General features: G+C 44.1%; 1 protein-coding gene across 1 annotated transcript in view; it reads left to right on the top strand.

Moving 5' to 3' along the window:
• LOC119017001 (tenascin) overlaps positions 1-22,387 on the top strand; it is a 29,580-nt gene that overhangs the window by 790 nt on the left and 6,403 nt on the right. Inside the window, exons 3-8 of the mRNA XM_037093400.1 lie at positions 610-667; positions 873-1,091; positions 4,103-5,377; positions 9,420-9,535; positions 16,529-16,682; positions 17,233-17,502. Of these exons, the coding sequence (XP_036949295.1) occupies positions 610-667; positions 873-1,091; positions 4,103-5,377; positions 9,420-9,535; positions 16,529-16,682; positions 17,233-17,502 (2,092 nt within the window). The remainder of the gene's footprint in view (positions 1-609; positions 668-872; positions 1,092-4,102; positions 5,378-9,419; positions 9,536-16,528; positions 16,683-17,232; positions 17,503-22,387) is intronic.

Below are 22,387 nucleotides of genomic sequence, written 5' to 3' on the forward strand. Positions count from 1 at the left end.
ATCAGGTGACTGAGTGTTGGTCTGTAGTGAGGAAGGAACGTTAATCCTTTTGTCCTCTCGCTGTTTTCATGACTGAATGAACAAACAGACTGACTTTGTTTATATGTGGCAGCTCATTTATCCACTTATGGAAACTGTTTGTATTATCACCTCACTGATATTGTAAATATACAAAAAATCTGAGTTTGAGTTTCTTGTCAAAATTTACACAGAGCCTCTTTAAAAGGATGAACGCTCAGAATTAGGACGCAGCGAGCAAGACACTCATGTCGACCTGACTGTAGTCTGACTCAGCAGATGGATTGTGGGTATTAAACCTGTCAGTTGTTGCCTATTTTAGGCCGTCTGCATATTACTGCTCTCAACCTTCACCATGAAAGTGTGAAACGAGTCTCTGATGCTGCAAACCTTCACATGCTAGCAGCTGTTTCTTCTGCTGTTAGCAGGGACTCGGCCATCTTAATGCTCAGTCCACAATATCTGTGAAGAGATACAACCAGGCCCCAGTGTTTTCTCGGCTGTACCAGATTGAGAATTGGTGCAGTCAGACCTTTTCTCCACTGTGGCGAGCGCTGCGCAACGCTAACGTGACCGCTGTCTGTGTGGCAGGTGGTGATCTCGGAGGGCTGCGCCAATCAAGGAGATTCATCTGATGTCAGCCAGGGAGGTAAAAACCTGCCGAGAGCAGAACCAAAACATTTAACACCATCTGAGGAACACATGTAATTTCTCTTAGAAGTTTATTACAAAACAGCACATTTAGGAAACTCTTGTGTGATGAAGTAAAAAAGAGTTTTGCGATCACAGTACTCTAGTAAATGTGCTCAGTTACTGGTCTGGAAGATGTAACTGATCCCGTTTATGTTCCTCAGGTAAAGAAATCGACCTGAGTCCTGGTTCCCCTATAGTCCTGACCCATAAGATCAAACTGGTCCCGTCGGGTTCAGGTTCAGGATCCGAGTCTTGCAGCTGTGAGACGGACTTCGCTGCCCTGCGGGAGCGCCTGGAGAGGCTGGAGAGGGAGGTGTCGGCCCTCAGGGAGAAATGTGGAGGAGCTGAAGGAGGCTGCTGCACCTCCAAGGAGAGCAAAGGTAGAATAAACCCACTGATTGTTCCTTTACATCTGAACACAATCATCCTGTCAGCCAGGACAACAAAGACAACAATCTTTTAATATTAATAACTAACAGTCTAGACTCTCACTGTTACCAATTTCAGTTCATTACAGTGATTAGTCACATCTGGAGCTCAGCGTTGTTACTTTACTGCTCAGCTCATGTTTACAGCAACATGTGTTGTACATAAACTACACAGAACTATCTGTTTGTTAGGAAATCCCCCTCTGCTCCTCAGATTTCTAAAGTTCAGACTCTAAAACAGACTCTGGTAAAAGTAGAAGTACTGATTGACAGCTTCTTTACTCCAGTAAAAGTAATAGAGTACAGGCTCTGAAAAGTTAAAGATAAAAATCCGAGACATGTAAAAAGTAGCCTCGAGAGCTCGTGTAGAAGTAATTTATGTTTGATCAAGAGACCAGAAGAGGCGGATCAGAGTCCTCACAGTCTGTCCCCCAGTAGAAGTTCAGATACTGGTGTAAAAACAGACTCTGGTAAAAGTACTGATTGACAGCTTCTTTACTCCAGTTGAAGGTAGAATCACTAGGAGATGTCAAATAGACACATGTTGGGTTGGTAAAGCGTCCCGAGCAGCAACAAAGAGAGAAAATCAGAAACTCTCTGCAGATACGAGACACTAACACGCCTTTTCTCCACATTCCAGTCTCCCTCTCTGTCTGTTTACGGCTTCTTACGGCTTTTACGTCTTTGTCTTGTCTCGCTGCGTCTGATTGGTCCACATCAGTCTGCTGATGTTGGGAAATAACAAGAATCCAGAATTGGAAAATAAGTTCAAATGTAGAGAGGAGAAGTCAAAGAAACATACACAAATTTTCCCACCAGAAATCTGTAAATTATACGTTCTGAACACACTAACATTTCTTCTGCTGATCGGGTTGTAAAAACAACTTTTTCACCTGGTTCTGTCGCCAAAAACATGGCTGGAATACGTCCCGACGCCTCGATAGAAATCTGGTCCGGCTCCAGTTCACAGCTCATTTATTCGTCCTCACACTTCATGTTTCTTCACCACAGCCGGAAACACACTCAGTTCACAATCTGCCCAAAAACGTGAGTTCATGTTACGTCACTGTTACTGCCTGAAGCAGCTGACTCATCCTGCACGCACACACACATGCACACACAAATGATTTAATCTTGTGCTTCTTTTAAAAATGACTTTATTTTTTATTAAGAGCAGAAAGAAACTTTTATTCTCTCCAGTTCTTCTTTTTTAGAGACAGAAAAACAAAAAGTTGAAAGGAGAAAAAGAAGAAGAATGAAGTCACTTCTTCTTCTACTCTCATAAATCTGTAGTCACTGGAGATCTGAACCTGGAAGCTGTAAACATGATGAGGATGTACTTATATAAACGGTCATGTCATTTTTATCAGATCTTCCTTTTGATGAAAAATATGAATTTGTGATATAACTAACAAGTAAAGCCGTGCAATAAAAAGTACAATACTTCTGTCTGAAGCAGTGGAGTGAGAGCAGAAAGTCATTTACATGTTAAACATAATTAAAACATGCAGGTTTCAGTGCTCAGAATCATTAACGCTTATAATTGTAATAAAAAAACACACAACACAGCCACAATACGTATATAACCTGCAGCACAGAACAAGAAGCTTTGTAGTAAAGTGTGTAAGAAAGTAAAAGTATAAAATCTCAAGTTATGTTCAGCACCTGACTGATTTTCATTCTGTATCTGGATCAGTTAAAACTGATTCTGTTTTATGTTACACAACATTAGATTTCATGTGTTGTGCGTCTGAAGACAGAACGAGAACATTCAGTCCAACTGTGTTATAATCAAATATAACAAACACGCTCGCTGCCAGAGGCCACCAACTGAAAACCATGTGAAGCCAATAATCCATGTTGATGTTTTAAAGAACAACTTATTTTCAGCCTTTGAAACATCTTTTCCTGAACCTAACCAGGAAGTTCTGGTGCCTTTTATTTTGAAAGTACAGGCAGACGTCGCTAAATCGTCCACAGGAGGAGATCACGTTTTGTTTTGGTGTGATACTGGGCTGAATAATCATGGAATCAAACGGAAATGTGAAGCGTCGTCACTTCCTGATTGTACTTCAGTAAATATACAGTACTTAGTTACTCTGATCTGTGCTGTCAGCTAGATTGAGTTTGACAGAATGATGAGAGGTTCAGTCCATCACTCAGCGAGCCAAGCGACCTCAGGAATGATCGCATTAAACACTGGCAGCGCTCAGAGCATGAGCTAACTGTGTGTGTGTGTGTGTGTGTGTGTGTGTGTGTGTGTGTGTGTGTGTGTGTTCAGCTCTGTGCCCAGTGTGATCTCAGTCTCGACCTCCTCCCAGTCCACTGCAGCTTCCCTCCACCCTCCTCTCAACCACAACAACACACACACACACACACACACACACACACACACACACACACACACACACACACACACACACACACACACACACAAACACACACACACAGGGGGATAATTAGTGTGTTTCACTCCAGTTAGAGAGGATTAGACCTCCACAGTGTCTCGTTCAGGACGATGAATGAAAAGTATTCTGTTCTAACTCATTCAAGACGTGAGCCTCCATGATATCGGCCGCAGATGTGAAGATGCTGCATTTCTATAAGTTCCCTTTCCAATTTTTTCATTGTGACAACACGGTGCTAATGATCGTACGAGGGCTCAGCACAAAAACCACCTGGTTAGGGTTAAAGGAAAAGATCATGTCTCAGCTTAAAATACTCAATTCTGATGCTACAAACTCAAACAGGAAGTTATCTCAACGTCTTGTGTGGTTTCACTCTCACAAATGTTGAAACGATGCGATCCCTCGTTGAAACAATCCAGTGATTTCACACTTACAAAACATAAAACGACCTGATCGATCATTAAATATATTTGGTTAGTCATAAACTTTCCAGAGTCATTGTTCATACTTCTATGACTTTATAATCTCTTCCACTCTTTCCTCCCTCTGCTCCAGGTGCAGGTTGCTCCATCAAACCCGACATCGATCAGTGTCCCAACGAGTGCAGCGATCAGGGTCGCTGCGTGGACGGAAAGTGCGTCTGCTTCCCAGGTTATAGTGGACCGGACTGCAGCGAGTCCAACTGTCCTGGGAACTGCAACGACAACGGCCGGTGTGTGAACGGACAGTGTGTGTGCGATCCTGGTTTCTCCGGTCCCGACTGCTCGCAGAGAGGCTGCCCCGACAACTGCAACGACCGAGGCAGGTGTGTGAACGGCAGGTGTGTGTGCGACAGCGGCTTCGCGGGTCCCAGTTGCTCAGACGAATCCTGTCCTGGAAACTGCAACAACAGGGGGCGCTGCGTCAACGGCAAGTGTGTGTGCAAGACTGGATTCAGTGGACCGGATTGTACCAAAAGAGGCTGTCCTGATAACTGCAGCGACCGCGGCCGCTGTGTGAACGGCAAATGTGTGTGCGACAGCGGCTTCACCGGTGCGGACTGCTCTGAGACCGCCTGTCCCGGAAACTGCAACAACAGGGGGCGCTGTGTCAACGGAGAGTGTGTTTGCAATGAAGGATTCGGCGGCCCAGATTGCTCAGAAATCATCTGCCCGAATGACTGCTACGACCGTGGAAGGTGTGTAGACGGTGTTTGTGTGTGCGACAGCGGTTTCACCGGTGAAGACTGCTCTGAGGTTTCCTGTCCAAGGAACTGCAACAACAGGGGGCGCTGCGTTAACGGACAGTGTGTCTGCGATGCTGGATTCACCGGTGAAGACTGCTCTGAGGTTTCCTGTCCAGGGAACTGCAACAACAGGGGGCGCTGCGTTAACGGACAGTGTGTCTGCAATGCTGGATTCACCGGTGAAGACTGCTCTGAGGTTTCCTGTCCAGGGAACTGCAACAACAGGGGGCGCTGCGTTAACGGACAGTGTGTCTGCGATGCTGGATTCACCGGTGAAGACTGCTCTGAGGTTTCCTGTCCAGGGAACTGCAACAACAGGGGGCGCTGTGTTAACGGACAGTGTGTCTGCGATGCTGGATTCACCGGTGAAGACTGCTCTGAGAAAGCGTGCCCCAAAAACTGCAGCAACCGCGGGAAGTGCATGAATGGGAAGTGTGTTTGCGATGTCGGGTTCGCCGGGCCCGACTGCGCCGCCAAAGGCTGTCCCAACAACTGCAACAACAAAGGGCGGTGCGTCAAAGGCAAGTGTGTCTGCCGGCGTGGGTTCACCGGACCAGACTGCAGCCAGTGTGAAGACGGGATGACCGGACCCAACTGTGACACTGGTGAGTCAAACTAAGGAGCCTGTAATTAAACATTTTCATGTCAATCAGCAAGTCTTTTCATTTGCACCAGGTCTTACACATGTCAGATGTAGATTACATGTTTAGACTTGGTGTAAACAAAGTAGTTAATTCTGCTGTTTCTGACTGTAGACCAGAATTTCTGCAGTCTCACACACAATGAATTCAGTGTTTCATTTCTACCAGCAATCTATCCACCTATAGTCCTACGAGTTTAGAGTAATCTTTTGATCAGAAGACGAAAAGCAAAATCAATGCTTTTGGAATTATTCTCTCAAAAGTAGACTGGAGTGTAATCATGGCGGCGGTTTTAGAAACGACACATAAGAGATATTTAAAACAATATAAAGGGAAGTTCATCTGTTTGCTTGTGTGCAGCTGAATGTCTAATTCAAAGTTTGTAACACGCCTTTTTCTTGCTCTGATTACAGTCTCCTCTGTGATTCCGGTTTGTGGTGTACCACAGGGTTCTATTCAGGGCCCCTTTTGGTTTTTCTTGCTTGCCCTCTGGTAGATAATATGAAGTTTTTAAGGTATATTTACAAGTGGTGTCATGATTAATACCTTATTACCTCTGTCAACATCTCAGCAAAAAGAATATCAAGTCCTAGGCACACATCATTAGATAGGTGCACAACATTTAATGCCTTGAATACACTTAAACGTGACAGATATGTAGTTTTACACTGTAATATATCGCCCATATGCAGACGATGTCATATTCTACATCTCATTTACCCTTAAAATGTCCAAGAATCGTACAATCGGACTTTCCACACCAAAATTATTAAACAAAGTAGATAACATAATTAAATGTAATTCCCCACAAAACTGAAGTTTGTATTCTTACTCAAAGAAAAGCTTCGTCCTGCATCGTTGAACCTCTTTCTGCTCAGGCACCATCTTGATCAGTGAGCTCCTACACTCGACTTTTTTATGTGTTGCTCCTACTTTTTATTGTAAATCATTTCAAGATGCCTGCTATATATCTTCAGTATCTTCACTACCATCTGCTGCATCGTTACAGGATGCAGGGGAACTATCTTTTGGTGGCAGTAAAGCTAAACGCTTGTAAAATCACACATTTCCTCCATGTTTAAATATCCCTCTCCGGTCGAGTTTGGCTTTGTTTTCTCCCCTGTGTGAGTTTGAGTTTAATACATCAGGGAGAACACTTTACATGTTTGGTATGCAAGCAGAGCTATCACGTCCCAGATGCTTTGTTTTGGTGTAAATCTTTTGTTATAATGACTTAATCGGTCGCCCACACGAGAGCAGACGACTTGTCATTTCTGGGAGGATGTGGATGATAAATGTTTAACAGACTTTGGAAATGTTGAGCAATGAAACTTAAGTGTTCGTTGGGTTTGTTGGTCTCGACACCTGCATTTCAGAAGAGACACACAACACAACGCTGTGTTTTGTTGTTGTTTGTGTTGTTGTCATTGTGTTGCTGTTGCCAGGCTACATTAGCGTATTAGCTCGTCCGCCCGGCGCTGCAGTGACTCGAGTGAGGGAACTGTTTCATTAACAGAGCAGCAGGATCCAGATCTGTCGCCCATAAACTTCCCCAGACTGCTGTGTAACGGCTTTCTGTGCAGCTCCAGGCTGAAACAGGATGAAGACGTGTGGGAGTGTTAAGTGTTTTCCCAAATGTGATTGACCTTTTAAATTGGAGGGAAGTCCCACAATTTGAAGATAGAAAGTGAGAAAGGTGGCAGCAGCAGCAGCTGTCGAGTTTACCTCCATCCACCTGAGTTCATTCACATCTAGAATTTGTGAAAATGTTGCTTATATTGAAAAAAAAAACCACATGAACAGCGACACCAGAAATCAAAACCTGGCAGACTTGACTGAAAAAGTGAAGATACAGCACATTTAGAAACATGTTTCACTGCTTTAGCTTCTTCTTCTTCTTCTTCACTTTATTCCCTCAATTTAATGTCAAACGGCCAGGTTTACAGGCCTCCAGTCAAGAGACCAGGATTTAAAAAACTGGGACATTGTACTTTCTCAAATTGTGGTTCACCAAAAAGAGATCAGTTTATTGTAAGTATAGGAAGTAAGTGGTTTGTTTTATTTTCATTAGCTTAAACAAAAGCCGGGAGAATAATTTTATGTTTAAACCGGAAAAGAAAAGCTTTTAAATCCATGAAAGTTTGTTTGAAAAAGCTTCCAGGTCCGTCATTTATTTCATTCATCAGTTAAATTCTGTTTCCTCTGTCCTGTCGAGTTTGTAATGACAGCTGTTAGGAAAATGACTGAAAGCAGCCGCTCTGATTACAAATTTTAAAGAAATCAAAAGAAGCAAAACACTTCTGCCTTCCTAAAAAAAAAATGTACAGTCGATTCTGCCTCCTGTTAAAAATAAAGTAACGTGTCCAAATATTAATCCTCAGCCACTCAGTCTTGACCACCGCCTACTTGAATCCTCACAGCTTTAAACATCCTTGTTTCGTCCCACAACTGATGAAGCCAAATAATCAAAGTAGCTCCAGCTGCAAACAAGCTCATCAAATTAGTAATTAAAACACAGCAGCTTGTAAATAAACATATGAATCAAAATACTGCAAATTAAGATATCATTCTGAGCATCCTGACGCTGTGATGCTTTAAGCCCTGCTGCCTCTCACGGCTGCAGACTCTTGTTTCACTGTCGAGCTTCAGGCTGCCAGAACGGCAGAATTCACAGATAATTACTGAGAATATGACCTCATGTGAACAAGAACAAAAGAGCAAAAACTAAAGAGTTTTTAAATCCTGTTTCCCGTGAGATCCTGCAGTAAAACACTTTGTTTCTGGAGACGAGTTGCTGCTGTTTTCTTTTTTTATTCTTCTTCTACAAAAGACGTCGATGGAAAAACTTTGATCTGCAGTTTCTTACATGTTCTTTTTGGGGAATTTGCGTTGGGGAAACGTTACGTCAGACTCGCAGTGACCCGCCGAGCATTGTGAATTTTTAAGCACTAATTTTTACGAGAAAGTCGTGCAGTAAAACAAATCTGTGAATTATTATCGAGTCTGCTTCGCTGTGTGCGGTTCTGCCAGGCTGAGGGCTTCATGTTGGCAGTCTGAGTCCATCCACAGAGAAAGATTCAGCAACATGTCTGATTATCAGCTCCTCATAGATCAAGAAAATATTCTGTTTTTCAAACGACAGTCCCCAGATCAGCAGCCTGGACGTGACCCTTAATGACAAAACCATCTCCAGCATCTGAACCGTTTCGAGCAGCAGATCAGATCGAAGACAGTCAGTTTCATTGTTGTGGTGCCAGCGAGTGGCGGTTCTGATCGAGTCCGACGCCGCTCTGCTCTCATCAAGGTGGACGTCTCAATTTCAGCAAAATATTCAGCAGGGCAGCACAGAAACGGAGGCCGGCAAGTTCATTTGTTCCGCCGCATCAATCAGATGAAACAGAAAAACAGACACGACGGAGAAAACTTTCTCTGAGAAGGAAAAATTCAGAAGGAGAAAGATTCGTTTGAGTTCAGAGTTCTGGGGCACAAATCTCAACCAACCACCAGAATAAATGTCAGCAAATGTACCAAAGAACTTCAGGTTCCTTTACTGTCACCTGTGCTAACGGTCTGGTTAGTTTAGAGGAAACTTCCGGACATCTCTAGCTGTGTTCGTAGTGATTAAAACCAGGTATTTTTAACTGGAAGTCGGGCCATGTCCAGCCGGGTTTGTGGTAACAGAACCACTTAGCTTAAGGAGACTTTGGGTCACTTCCGTTGGTGTTTGTGGAGACCAAAATGCAGACATTTTTCACAGGAAGTCGGCTCGTGTCCTGCTCTATTTATGGCTACAAAACTGTGTATTTTCAGGGACATTTCCTGCCACGAGAGATATTTTAATCCAAACCAGGATGTTTTCTAACCTTAATCAACCATTTTTGTGCCTAAACCCGAATCGTCGGCTCAGCGTTGTGACAAGAGAGAACCTCAAACAAACTCAGCTAACATTTATTCTGGTGAGTTCAGTCATGTAACACTTTGAAACACATTGTCTCTCTCTCTGCAGCCATGTCGGGCGTCTCTCAGCTCAGCACTCAGGACATCACGGAGACGTCCGTCACTCTGGTCTGGACTCCGCCCCCCGTCCAGTATGAGACGTACTACATCACCTTCAGCAGTCAGGTACGACCCTGTTGACCCGGAGAAGCTGTTGATGTGATCAGCGGCTGTTTTGTCTCTGTGTTTAAACTTCTTCAGTCGTCTGGCTCGAACTCCTGGCCACTCTGCCTCCTGGACTTCAGGTGGTTCTGATGTTTTCAGTCCGCATCCATGAGCTTTAAGTAAACCAGCCAAAGTGAACAAGGTGCAGAGGAAGGAGTGTCCGAATCTCTATCTGATGTTGAGCATGAACGCAGTGACACATTAAGAGTTTTGCCTCATAAACTTGAAAATCCTGCTCCTGATTAATCTGCAGACACGAAACTCAGATGAAACTCAGCCAGCAGATGTGACTGACGAGGAGCACTGAGGACTGTGAGAAGCTGCAGGAGGTCAAAACACTCATACGCTCGTCCCGTCGAGAGGACGGAGACGAACTCAGGACGTCCATCTGAAAACTGTTCCCTGAAATGTACTCAGGGAGTTTTTACAGACTGAGGATGAGGTCTGCAGATGGAACCGTCACCTGAAACAACCTCGTCCTGTCAAAACAATCTCACCTCCACTAAACTTACTGTCCTCTGCTGTTGACAAGACTTCTCACTGAAACAAGACAAACAACATCCATGAAATTCCCATAAAACACAGACAACACGACCAGCGACAGACTGAGAAAGAGTTCAAAAAATATGTTTTGAGGGTAAAATTGATACTCAACATGAAACTTTAAACTATGAAAATTAGGCAGTTATACTTAAGATGCTAAAAAGTGACATCACACTGGGGTTTTTCACTGCAAACACAGCTGGAAACAAATGAAAATACTCTGTTGTTTTCATGTGAAATAAGTCTTAAATGAATCTTTTGAAAACTTCCAACCGTTTCAAAACAAACTTGAACTGAATATTTATGAAATCATCGTTTCTGTGACTGTCCACTGAAGTAAGAAACTGTAGAAATACGACTGAGACGGTTTCAGATCCAGACAACAAGTTCTTCTCTCCTCCGTTAGTTGAGGCGTTGTTTGCAACCAGGAGTTCATCATAATTAATAATCAGCACTCCGTCTGCACGACAGACGTCCCACGCAGTCCTCAGCGTCTTCATCCATAAAACTGAATCCCCAAAATCACATTCTGCACACAACAAGGAGGGAAAATGAGGATTATGCTTCATAGAAAACGTGACGAGGTAAAAGACAAACAGCTTTAAAAAGAAGTTTGAGTTCAAGGTGTCGACGAAAAGAAACGTTTGTTTCTGTCTCAACACAGAAACAAACGTGCTTAGAATAATCCACAAATAAACGAGTATTTATGGATTTAATCTACAACAAACGTCTCGATGTTCATGATAATTCATGCTGGTTTATCTGAACGTGAACAAACAGACACGATTACGCTGCAAACACTCTGAATGAATCCCACATTTCTGAGCCAGAAACACGTTAATGACTCAGACGTTCGCTGCTCTGAAGTCTGACAGGCGACAGAAGAACAGGCTGTGTGATGAAGTCGAGTTTAAAAGCAACACTTCATCTCCTCTGTTTTTAAAAATGTGTTGTACGTCCTGGAAGATTCCTCTCATCCCCCCGCAGGATCAGAGCGGGCGTGTCGTTAGCGACGGCGTTAGCAACACAAACAGCCTCAAATCAGCCGTCAGCAGGAAACCCGGGAACATCTGGACAAACACGACCTGCAGCGGAGCAACAAGGGAGCCCGTCAGGAGCCAGATCCATAATCTCCATCCGATCGCTGCTTCTGGACCTCGTCACCATCACTCAGATCCTGCCTGACGCTCAGGAACTATCAGCTGAGCATCGCAACAAGCTGCAACGATAAGCTGATCAGTTTATTAGTTTGTAGCCCAGGTGCCCATCCTCTAAATTTCAGATGTGTCATTTTAACATTTAAGGCGTCAACTCGAACACGTTCCACCTTAAAAGCTCACTAACATGAACAAGTAACGATGGAGGCAGCAAAACATCGTCGAAGCTGAAAAGGTCAAAAGTACAAACGTCCTCATTCAAACCAGATGTTTCAGCTCAAATCTAACATATTTCACATTTAAACGAACAGCACTTGTTGGTGGTAAGAAAAGAAAGTGAACTGTTCTGATAATCGATGAATCAATTCGGTGATTCTTCAAACTAAAGAGTCAAATATCTGCTGCTTCAAGCCTTTAAATGTGAGGATTTGCTGCTTTTCTTTGTCATTTCTGACAGAAGATGAAGAGTCTTTGGGTTTTGGACACAAGAAGCTGATTCAAGACGTCACTCTGACTTTGTTTTTGTGACGTTTTCAGGTTGACGAAGCACAAAGTTTATTATGACCCACAGTTCTTGTTACACGATGACCTCTGGAGGACGCAGTAACTTCGCAGTGTTGGTGTGTTTGTATTTAATGAGCCGAATTAGCTGTTAGCGCTTCGTCTTTGGGATGTTCCCATAGATCTTTGGATTAACTGTCGCTGGATGTGATTAAAACCAAAGAAACTTAAAAACAGCAGAATTCTCAGGCAAGTTCTGCAGGTATCAGGAGCCTCTGATCCCTGAGTGTGTTTACAGACGAAGATATGACTGGAAGCTTTGTATCGTGTGTGTTTCCAGATGTTACTGAGTCATCAAAGCTAATGAGGATCATCACCAAAAGATTTTGAACCCTCAGATATTTTAGCGCGGTGACATTTTTTCTTCGTGATCCGGTAACCTCGGCTTCACATGTGACGGTCCGTCCTCCCAACACGTGTGATCGATCTGCGGCAGAAGGCGTCCAACGAGAGGAAAGTGACTAATTGCGTTGGTATTTGTGAGAGAAAAGAAGAGAGAGAACAAAGGAAACGCTCGTCCTCACGTTCTAAATCAGTCTGAATGAAAAGTGTCACTGAGATGAAACACACACACACACACACACACACACACACACACACAGTCGCTGTGATCAGCTCGTTCTGGGATTTCTTCAGCGAAGCAGAGCGGTGATCTCCTCGCAGTGACATCATCGAGGGATTAGATGTTTGGACCGGAGAGAAAACATCCACATCGAGAGCCAAAAGCTGCGGAGAGGAAAGACAGGATGGATGGATGTGGTGATGACGAGAGTCCTGCAGAGTCCTGCAGAGTCCTGCAGAGGGACTGAGACTGGAACTGATGACAGGATGTGATGAAAACCACAAGACAACTGGTCTTCTTTACTTCATGAAGTCATGGAGACGAGACTGGAGTTAAAGAAAAGGAAGCGAGGCGACTGTCGGCTCCTCCAGAGGTTAGCATAGCTGCTGTAGCATCAGTTCTGCTAGAGCTGGACTTTATTTCACTGAAAGAGGGTTGAGTGGCTCCAGCTCTCACTTCTGTTCACCTGATTGGTCGAAGGTGACAGATGGTTCGTCCAATCACAAGTATTTCTTGAAAGATCACTTGACTCTGATTCTGCAGGAGACACAACACGACAGAAACTTCTGCAGTCTGGAGGTCGTCGTGTAAATAAATCACAACAAGCGTGCCGACGGGCCGATGTCGGACCTCTGCTGGTACTCCAGAACTCACCAGAGGACTTCATGTGGATCCATGAGGGTTCAGGTTTTAGGACTTCAGGGGGGACGCTGGGCTCGCTTCTCTCCTTACCCTCGTTTCTCTGCTGGAACTTTTGAATAAAGATGTAAAAATGACAGAGGGAGAAGAGGACGGAGAAAACAGTGAAGAAGAAGAAGGAGGAGAAGGAGAGGAAGAAGAAGAAAAAGAAAAAGGAGAAGAAGTAGAAATAGAAGAAGAAGAAGAAGAAGGTGAACTCTTGTCGTGGTGTATCAGTTCGTGACAGCGTTGGAAGGAGTTTAGTTTGGACGACTCGTTGCAGCCGTCACATCGTGAGAATCTGCAGCCGACGAGCAGAAACAGAAAATTCAGAGAATGAAACCAGAAGAGCGGTGAATGAACAGAGCGCTGGGAGGAGGTGGAGGGAGGTGGAGGGAGGTGGAGGGAGGTGGAGGGAGGGAGGGGATGCAGATGTGGGATGCTTGCTGCCACGGAAACACGTAAACACTGTCAAAAACATGGCGACTGCCAGAGAGATGACATCACCGCTCGCTCACAGCTGTGACACAGAGAGAGAAAGAGAGATGGAGAGATGGAGAGATGGAGAGATGGAGAGATGATTACCAGACCAACAGATAAACAACAACAACATTCAGGAGTTTACTTCCTCCAGATATTTATTATTTCCAGGTGACATCATCGATCTCGTCTTCCTTAATTCATCTTCGTCTGTCCTCAGAGTTTCAGGCCTGTTAGTAATTATCGTGTTGTTGGTTATTTTGTTATTAATCAGTAAAAATAAACAAACATTTGCAGTGTAAATGTTCAGAAATCGTTCCTCACACGTCTTTAAATTCCTTCTTTTGTACGACCGACAGTCTTAAAACCTGAAGAAACTCAGTTTACAGTTGTGTGAAACACAGAAACAGTCATCTGATCGCCACATCTGAGAGGCCGGGTCCAAAAACATTTGGCAATTTTGCTCCATAAATGATTTAAATAATTACTTAATTATTGCAATTATTGTCAATGAACTCTTTTGTCCAACAACTGTGTTAAACTCGGTCGCCATCCTAAAGCATCTGACGAGCCGGGAATGAAACTCAAAAACACAGTCGACCTCTGACATCTTCAAGCTCTTTTCCAAATAGAGCTTAACACTCTTATTTATTGAAGCATCTTTCCGAACAACAGTTTGGATCTCTGCTGGTGAATCCAGTCCTGCTGATGACAGAGAGGAAGTCGTCCTGCAGAGACGTTAGATTTATTTTCCATCATAAACCTGCAGACTGAGAGTCACTCGACGGCTCAGTCGGACCTCCTCGTGTCGTCCCTGAACGCCACCGAACCTCGACTCGTTTTAAGGGTGCATCGTGACTTTACTGTTGGGTCAGTCTGAGTGATCTCACCCTCATTTGTATGGAAATGGACGAAAGAGTTTTTGATCCAGAACGACCTCCGAGGCAGCCAACACAGTGACCAGCATGGCAACCGGCTGCGGTCCGTTTGGTTTACAACACGGTATCCATTCATTAGACGGCCCGGAAAACGTCAGAGAACCAAAAAGCTCCCAGCTGAGTAATTGATGAGTCAGCCTCGGCTTTACACTGAACACAGAGTCACCACACAGTCCATAATGACTTGGAGGTAATCAGAGATACAAGAGGAACTGTTAACTCCTCACATTGTTCCCTCTCGGCTGTCATGTGTTTTTTTGAATCTGCGGGTGAAAAACATGTTTTTAAGTGAAGGTGGTGAAGCTGGGATGAGCGAATGTGTCATCTGAACGCCGATCAATTAAATCAAGTTCTCATAACTTAACGGCTGAATTGTTCGAGTGCAGATGACTCCCATGATTACATTGCACTGGACCTTTACATCATACAGTTAACGTCAGTTTGGTTTGGATCAGGCACCAAAACTCCTTCTTCAGGTTTATAAAAAGACCAAAGTTTGGGCTCAAATATGTCAAAGAATTTTAGCAGCATGAGTAAAGTTATGTACAAGATGTAAGTTGATCCGGTTCTGTGTCACCTGACTACCTCCTTTGCTGCTGTAATAATAACTAAAGCCACTAGAGGTTGCTGTCTGACAAATACATATCAAAAGTTGTTTGTTCGTCTTAAAGGAGACATTTTGAGGAAATGCACTTATTTGCTGTCTTGCTGAGCATTTTTAAGATTAATGCTAGTCTTGTGCATGTAAAACTTTAGCCAGCAGTTGGTTAGCTTAGCTTAGCATAAAGACGCGGAACAGGTGGAAACAGCTACGTCTGCAGCTCACAAAATCATGTGTTATTTTTTGTTTGCGTGACCTGTATACAAACTAAATGGTTAGAAGAACTGGTTGTGATTTGTAGGAGGGTTATGTAACGCACTGTTTCCTGCTCAGGTTCGCTGACTTCCACCGAACTTCCTTGTTAACGAGTGGTATTATTGTCTTCACTGCTGCCACGAAGACAACTGCGTCTGTTCTGTTGTCCTCAGAGCAGAAACTAACAAAACACAGGACATAACGTGAGTTTGTTCATGTGAAAGCAGACAGAAGTGCTGCCAGACGGACTCAATCACCAGTCAGCCGTTATTATTTTCCCAGCAGACACAACAGCAAAGTGAAAGTGTCGTTTGTGGAGAACAATCTAAATGCTGATTGTGTCGTTACTCTATATTATATTCAACACGACATCAGGACGACAAGACTATTTAACTAACGACTAACTATTTAAAACCAAGCCACGTATTTAAAGTGTATTTTGGATGCTGGAAAACCTTCAGAAAACATCAGCTGTTTAAAAATATGTGTGCAAAACTCCGAATGCTCCCATTTTATGAACTCTGAACGCTCTCCTGTTGACGCAGCGCCTCGTTTTAATCATTTAAATTTGATTTAACTCATTTAATTTGTATTTCTAGGTTTTTAAACTAGATCCAGTGTCTCCTTACAGTTCCAGCAATCACTGAATATTTAAAGTCAACCTTCAGTCACGTGAAGAAGTTTGTGATCGCGAGAAACAAAACAGGAAACTGTTTCGGTGACATCACTGAATCCCCTCCAGAGTGTTTGTGTTCTGCTTCAGTAAAGTCTGATTTTGGATGAGTGTGTGTGTGTGTGTGTGTGTGTGTGTGTGTGTGTGTGTGTGTGTGTGTGTGTGTGTGTGTGTTGATGCCCTGCAGACAGCTCAGTGTTTCCACTCAGTCTGATCAGACTCATCAGGACGATTGCATCCTGACTCTTTATCATTCTGAGGGTTTGGTGTTTTGTTTTCTCTCAGACTCCAACCAGAAACCAGTTCAGAGATTTAATGGGGTTAATGATCAGAAAACACATCTTCTGTTCGTCAATGTCACCTTTTATAAACTGTGACAAATTAAAGTTGACAGCGCGTTCAGACTGTAACAGCTGTAGAAAACAGCTGTAAAATGAAGAAAGAACTTTACTTAAACTTTCTTTTCCTCTCATTTTGTTGTTTTTTTTCCCATCTGACCCAAACAGAAGGAGAGCGACCAGCAGATCAGTGTGCAGGTGGAGGGCAGCCTGACCACCTTCACCCAGACGGGGCTGGCAGCCGGTCAGGAGTACACCGTCACCATCACCGGAGAGATCGACGGCCGGAGGGGAACCGAGAGCTCTGCTGAGTTCATGACCCGTGAGTTTGTCCTTGATTTAATACAACAGACACAGTTCCGTGTTTCTCTTGTCACTCAGTGGAAACTGCAGGAGACTGGAGAAAATAGTTCTGAGCACCTGGATGAAAGGTTCGAACTGATCCTTTTAATGTCCTAAATATCCTCAATACATTCATCAGACGTGGCAGATGCTGAAATCTAAATGTACTGCAGTTGACAGTAATGATTAGAAATGAAAACTCTCCCTGTAACAGTGCAGCATCAGGTGTACTCATTAGAAGACTGAGTTTCTGACCAACATGTTGGCCGGTGTGAGCGGCTCAAATTGACAAACTGGCAGATTTAATTAAAACATTTCCCTCCCGCTGCCCTTCCTGGGGAAGATGTAATCTGTGGCAGCTGCAGCAGCGAGTCCAACTATGAGTTTAGAAAGTAAAGAGGAGGAAACGTGCTGAGCCAGGAAAAAAATTAAGGCTGAAAAAGTGTGAGTGGACATTTGTGTACCCATTTCACCAGGTAGAGACATAAAGACGTTGTGTCCTTCTTCTTCAACTTCTTCTTCTTCTTCAGTGATTTCTGGTCCCACAAACCTCAAAGTTGTCAAGACGACCACGACGTCAGCTGTGGTCCAATGGGAGCAGTCTCTGGGTGAGATTGACAGATACCGCCTGACCATCACACCCAGCGACAGAGCAGGAAGGAGTCAGGAAATGACCGTCCCATCTGACCAAAACTCCGCCCACATCCAGCAGCTGGAGGCGGGGCGTTTGTATGACATCATACTCACGGCGGAGAAGGGCTCGAGTCGGAGTAAACCTGCAACCACCCAGGTTACTCCAGGTGAGTAGGACCAGCGACACTGAACTACTGCAGTCAATGACTTTTATTTTAGCTCCATTTTCAAGGTCTGCTGTGAAGGATGTATTGGTACCAGCACCTGTACTAATTACTACTAGTTATTAACATAATATGAAGATTACATTCCATTTCTGCCAAAAGACTCCTCACACTGCCCCTTTAAGACCGCTCTGATTATAAAATGAACTCCTCTTTTCTAACAGCTGTTTTGGGAAAATTACCAGGTATTAGATAAAAGTAAAACCTCCATTAAAGCTGTTGGCGCTATTTTGTAAAGTTTACGTCTTCAGTGGGAACTGCTCCAATGTTTGGAGCTGAGAGCCACAGACAGCGTTCAAGTGTCAGAAAGCTCTTCTCTCATGGGATTTGTCGAAAATAAAAACAATATGGAATAACCTGAGCCGTATCCTCCACTTTAAAGCTGATGGAAATCCCGACAGTCCAGCAAACTTGGAAATTGATGGTTTTAGAGAAGAGTGACAACATTTTTAGTGATATTACCAAGGGAAAAGGTAAAAATAGGACGAGGAGACAGAGTGTGGAAAATAAATGGGGATATATACTCAAGCAGGGACTTGTACCACAAAGAAGCAATAAAAAAAAAACGTTTCAAGAAAATTCAAGATAAATTTGAGGACTTGAACAAGTGAACAAGTCGAATGTGTCTTGCCCCGACTGTAATCAGGTGAGAACAGACTGGCTCCAGCTGACTGAAACTTTATGAGTCCTGACACCTCATAATTCAGTGGAAAGCATCATATAAAACACATTATTAACGTTACTGTTAAAGTTAATAAAGTGAGGTGCAGCCTCAACGCTGCCCGAGAAAATATAATGTAGAGAATATTCCTTAAACTGCTCCGTTTGCTTGAGCTCAGTCATGATATTTTCCTTCTCCACAGTGACACAGACGCCAGCATATTGAATTCATCCGTTCAAACTTCACATTAATTATATTTTTCAATCTTCTCCCTGCAGATTCCTCGTGGATACCGCTGCCCTGAGTTGTTTGATTGCATTAAAATTGCTTTTCTTCCTTTATTAGACATGATCTCTTCCCAATTATTACCATAACACTGAATCAAAATGCTCACTCCCATTACCAACAGTTACCATGGCAGCTCTGACCATGCAGGGTCTTGTGACACCTGGACAAGATGTCGGTGACAGAGACCAAGAGTCTGACCCAGCGCCTGAGGTGCAAGTCTTTGACCGACAGGGAAGGAGGGAGGATGGGAGTGAGGCTGGCTCTGACGCACCCAACAAAGACTCATCAGCCACTGTGATTGCAAGAACTAAACCTCTGGTGGTCAGCAGAAACACCACAACAAATGGCACCAGGCCCACATTTTCCAAGAAGCCAAATGTCCCAGGCTCTTTCCGTTTCAACACAACCAGAGTTGGACCTGGAGCAAGAAGGTTTGTCTCAGGCCCTTTAAAAAAGCCCCCAGGGAAGCTACCAATAGTACCCAAGAAAACTAAACCAGGTGTCCCCATGTTAAGAAATAAGACATTAGCTTTGACTGGGAGAGACCCAAGGGTAGAGACATCAAGCACGGGGAGAGAGGATGCCAAAAATCCAGCTTTAATGTCTGGGACTGATTCAGTGACAAGCGGACAAAGTAGCTCAGAGGGACAAACTCTTGGCACCAAAGAGCAACCAGATGTTGGCATAGCAAGCCACGGAAATGACACTGCCCCAGTGTCTTCTGGGCCTACTGGGACTGTTCAAAGCCAAGAGAAGAAATGTCTGAACAAAATTAAAGTGACACATGTCAGATTACCTCTGAAGGACAAAGGCAATGGGTGTAGAGGCGATGGAACAGTGGTGGGAGGAAATACACCAGGCTCAAATCAAGGTGCCTCTGAAACAGATGATTCTCTAGTAAAGGATGCTGACTATTCACCAGATCCTTTACATAAACTTGTGAAGGACACTTTTGACAAATTGAATATCACAACATTTTCTGTTCACCACCTGGCCCAACCATCAAAGTTCTCTGTTGATGCAGAAAGAGTGAGGATGCAGATTTTAGGTGGATTTAAGCCACTGTCATTGTTGTCATCAGGTGTGCCACCATCATCATTGCCATCATCACCTGAATCACCTTCAGCAGCACCATCAACATCAGCATCCTTTTCCAGCTCAGACAAATCAGGTTCAGATGGAAGCAAGGAGCCAGATATTGATTACAGCAAAAGTATGACTGATGCTGCTTCACCCGAAAGCAGAAAAGTGCCACCCTCAGGAAAAGGGGGTGTACCCCTTTTCCGCCGCACATCTGGATATGTACGTCGCCCTCGGCCAAACGTTGGGTGGTTTCAGAACAAAACCCATCCTAATTTAAAAACTCCTCATCCAACTCCTAATTTGAACCTCATCCCTGCTGGAGAAATGGAGACCAGACTTACATCCACAGGTGAATTACTGTCTTCAACATCTTCATCTGCTTCAGAGGAATCATCAGTCGAGGTCAATGTACCAGCCAGGGATACAAGTGGGTACATAGATGGGGCAACTGCACCTGCATCAAGTGGAGTTGAACAAAATGAGAAAAAGGTGCCAACAGGAAGAGGTCGAACTCCACTTCGTCGTATTCCTCTAAAAGGGGGATACCTGCGCAACCCAAACTTTGGACCTCTTTGGAACCGAACACGTCCAGTTTCGAGGCTGCTCCCTCGTCCCTCTCAACCTTTAATTTCTGCATCAGAAACAAGGAAAGAGCAGGTATCTTCCTCTGAATTGTTAGCCACGTCACCTCCTCCTGGATCTAAAGAATCCTATCCAGCTGAAGGTACAGAGCAAATCAGAGAGGCAAATGAAGACAAAGTTGGGACAAGCATGTCTACGGAGGTCAGTCAGACCCTCAGAGGAAGTGGAGAGCCTTCCTCCCATCAACCAAACACCAAAGTTGGTTACATCCGTCGGCTGTATGGTGGTCGTTACCCAAACCAGAACCGCACAAACCTACGACCGCCTCAGCATCCATACAGAGGTCCTGTGCGCAAGCCTCTCCCAGGCAGAAAGCTTAATGGAGGTAGTGGCATGACTGTTAGAAGTCAAACCGGTCAGTTAGAAAAGAGTAGTACCCCTGAAATCCCAGATAACCAGTCAGTAGAGCAGGGGCCCCCCATTTCTAGCCAAGGAGTACAAATAAATCACTCAGGAGAACAAGTTGTCTCAGAAGTAATCCCAAGTGCCCAAACAGAAGGCTTTGACCCTACAGTCAGAGAGCAGACTAACGAATTGGAAGGGGGAGACAATGCTCCAGTCCAAACACTCAAATCTGCAGAAGAAGAAACAAGAACCCCAGATTCTTACTCTGAAGTCCACACAGAGAGGCTCAGTGCAGGTGAAGATCCTGGTTCTACAAGTCATGGTAGACCACCCTTAAAACAAATGTCCAGTTCAAGACTAGTCTCTGAACGGGGGGACAGTACTCCAGCCCAAACTATCAAAATTGGTGAAAAACAAACAAGAACCCCAGATTCAGGACATGGAGTCTCAAGACCAGTCTTAGAACTGGGGGACAATACCCCAGTACAAACTACTGAAACTGGTAAAGAAGAAACAAGAAGCCCAGATTTTAACTCTGACTCTGATATCTATGAAGAGAGAGTCAATGCAGTTGAGAATACTGGTACTACAAGTCAAAGTACACCCACCTTGAAAGAAACGTCTGATTCAAGACAAGTCTCAGAACAGGAGGACAATGCTCCAATCCAAACTATCAAATCTAGAGAAGAAGAAACAAGAAGCCCAGATTCTAAATCTGATATCTATGAAGACAGGGTCAATGCTGTTGAGAGTACTGCCTCTACAAGTCAAGGTACTCCCACCTTGAAACAAACCTCTGATTCAAGACCAGTCTCAGAACGGAGGGACAATGATCCTGCCCAAACTACTGAAACTGGGGAAGAAGAAACAAGAACCCCAGATTCTAACCCTGACGTCCATAGAGAGAGTGTCAGTTCTGGTGAGATGACAGGTCCAACAAGTCAAGGTAGACCAACCTTGAAACAAACTTCTGATTCAAGACATGGAGCCTCAAAACGAGTCGTGGGACACAAATCTCCCGTCCAAACAATCAAATCTGGGGAAGAAAAAACAAGAACCCCAGATTCTAAATCAGACTCTGAAGTCTATAAAAAGAGGATAACTGCTGGTGCAACAACCGGTTATACAAATCGAGGTAGACCCACCGTGAAACAAACTTCTGATTCAAGACATGGAGGCCCTAAGACTACAAGATTGGTCACACCTCCAAAGAGACAACCACCAACAAGAATGAATCCAATGAGACACTACATCAGTGGGAGCCAAAAAACAAATTACACTGCAAAAAGACCGACTGACAGTGAAACTGGTCAGAGAAGAAGTCCTAATCCCAAACCTCTGACGGGATCAGATGTTTCTTCTTCCGGAGTCACGAGGGAACCTTTGGACAATGTGGGAGTGACAAACCGGACTTCTGATGGATTTACACTCACGTGGGACTCACCTGAAGGGAAGTACAAAAACTTTGTTGTGACAAAGAAAGCAGTTACAAAAGGTCCAAAGGTTACAGAAGATCAAGAAGACAAGGAAGTAAGTCCTAAACCAATCAAAGAAGCAGGAAATGGACAAGCTGAAGATGAAAATAGAGTTCCTGAAAGTACACAAGTTCCAACAGCCAAGCCGCTAACAGGAAGTGAAGAAACCTTCAAAAAAGTTCTTCCTGATTCAGCTCGCTCCTTCCAGTTCGAGAATCTGCCTCGTCAGACCGAGTACACCGTCACTTTGCTTGGAAAGGGGTCTTCTGGTCTTCTGTCCAAACTGCACAAGCTTGTCATCAGTACAGGTACAAGCCATTGTGACAGTAGAACA

The sequence above is a fragment of the Acanthopagrus latus genome, chromosome 3 (genome assembly GCF_904848185.1).
Source record: "Acanthopagrus latus isolate v.2019 chromosome 3, fAcaLat1.1, whole genome shotgun sequence".
NCBI lineage: Eukaryota > Metazoa > Chordata > Actinopteri > Spariformes > Sparidae > Acanthopagrus > Acanthopagrus latus.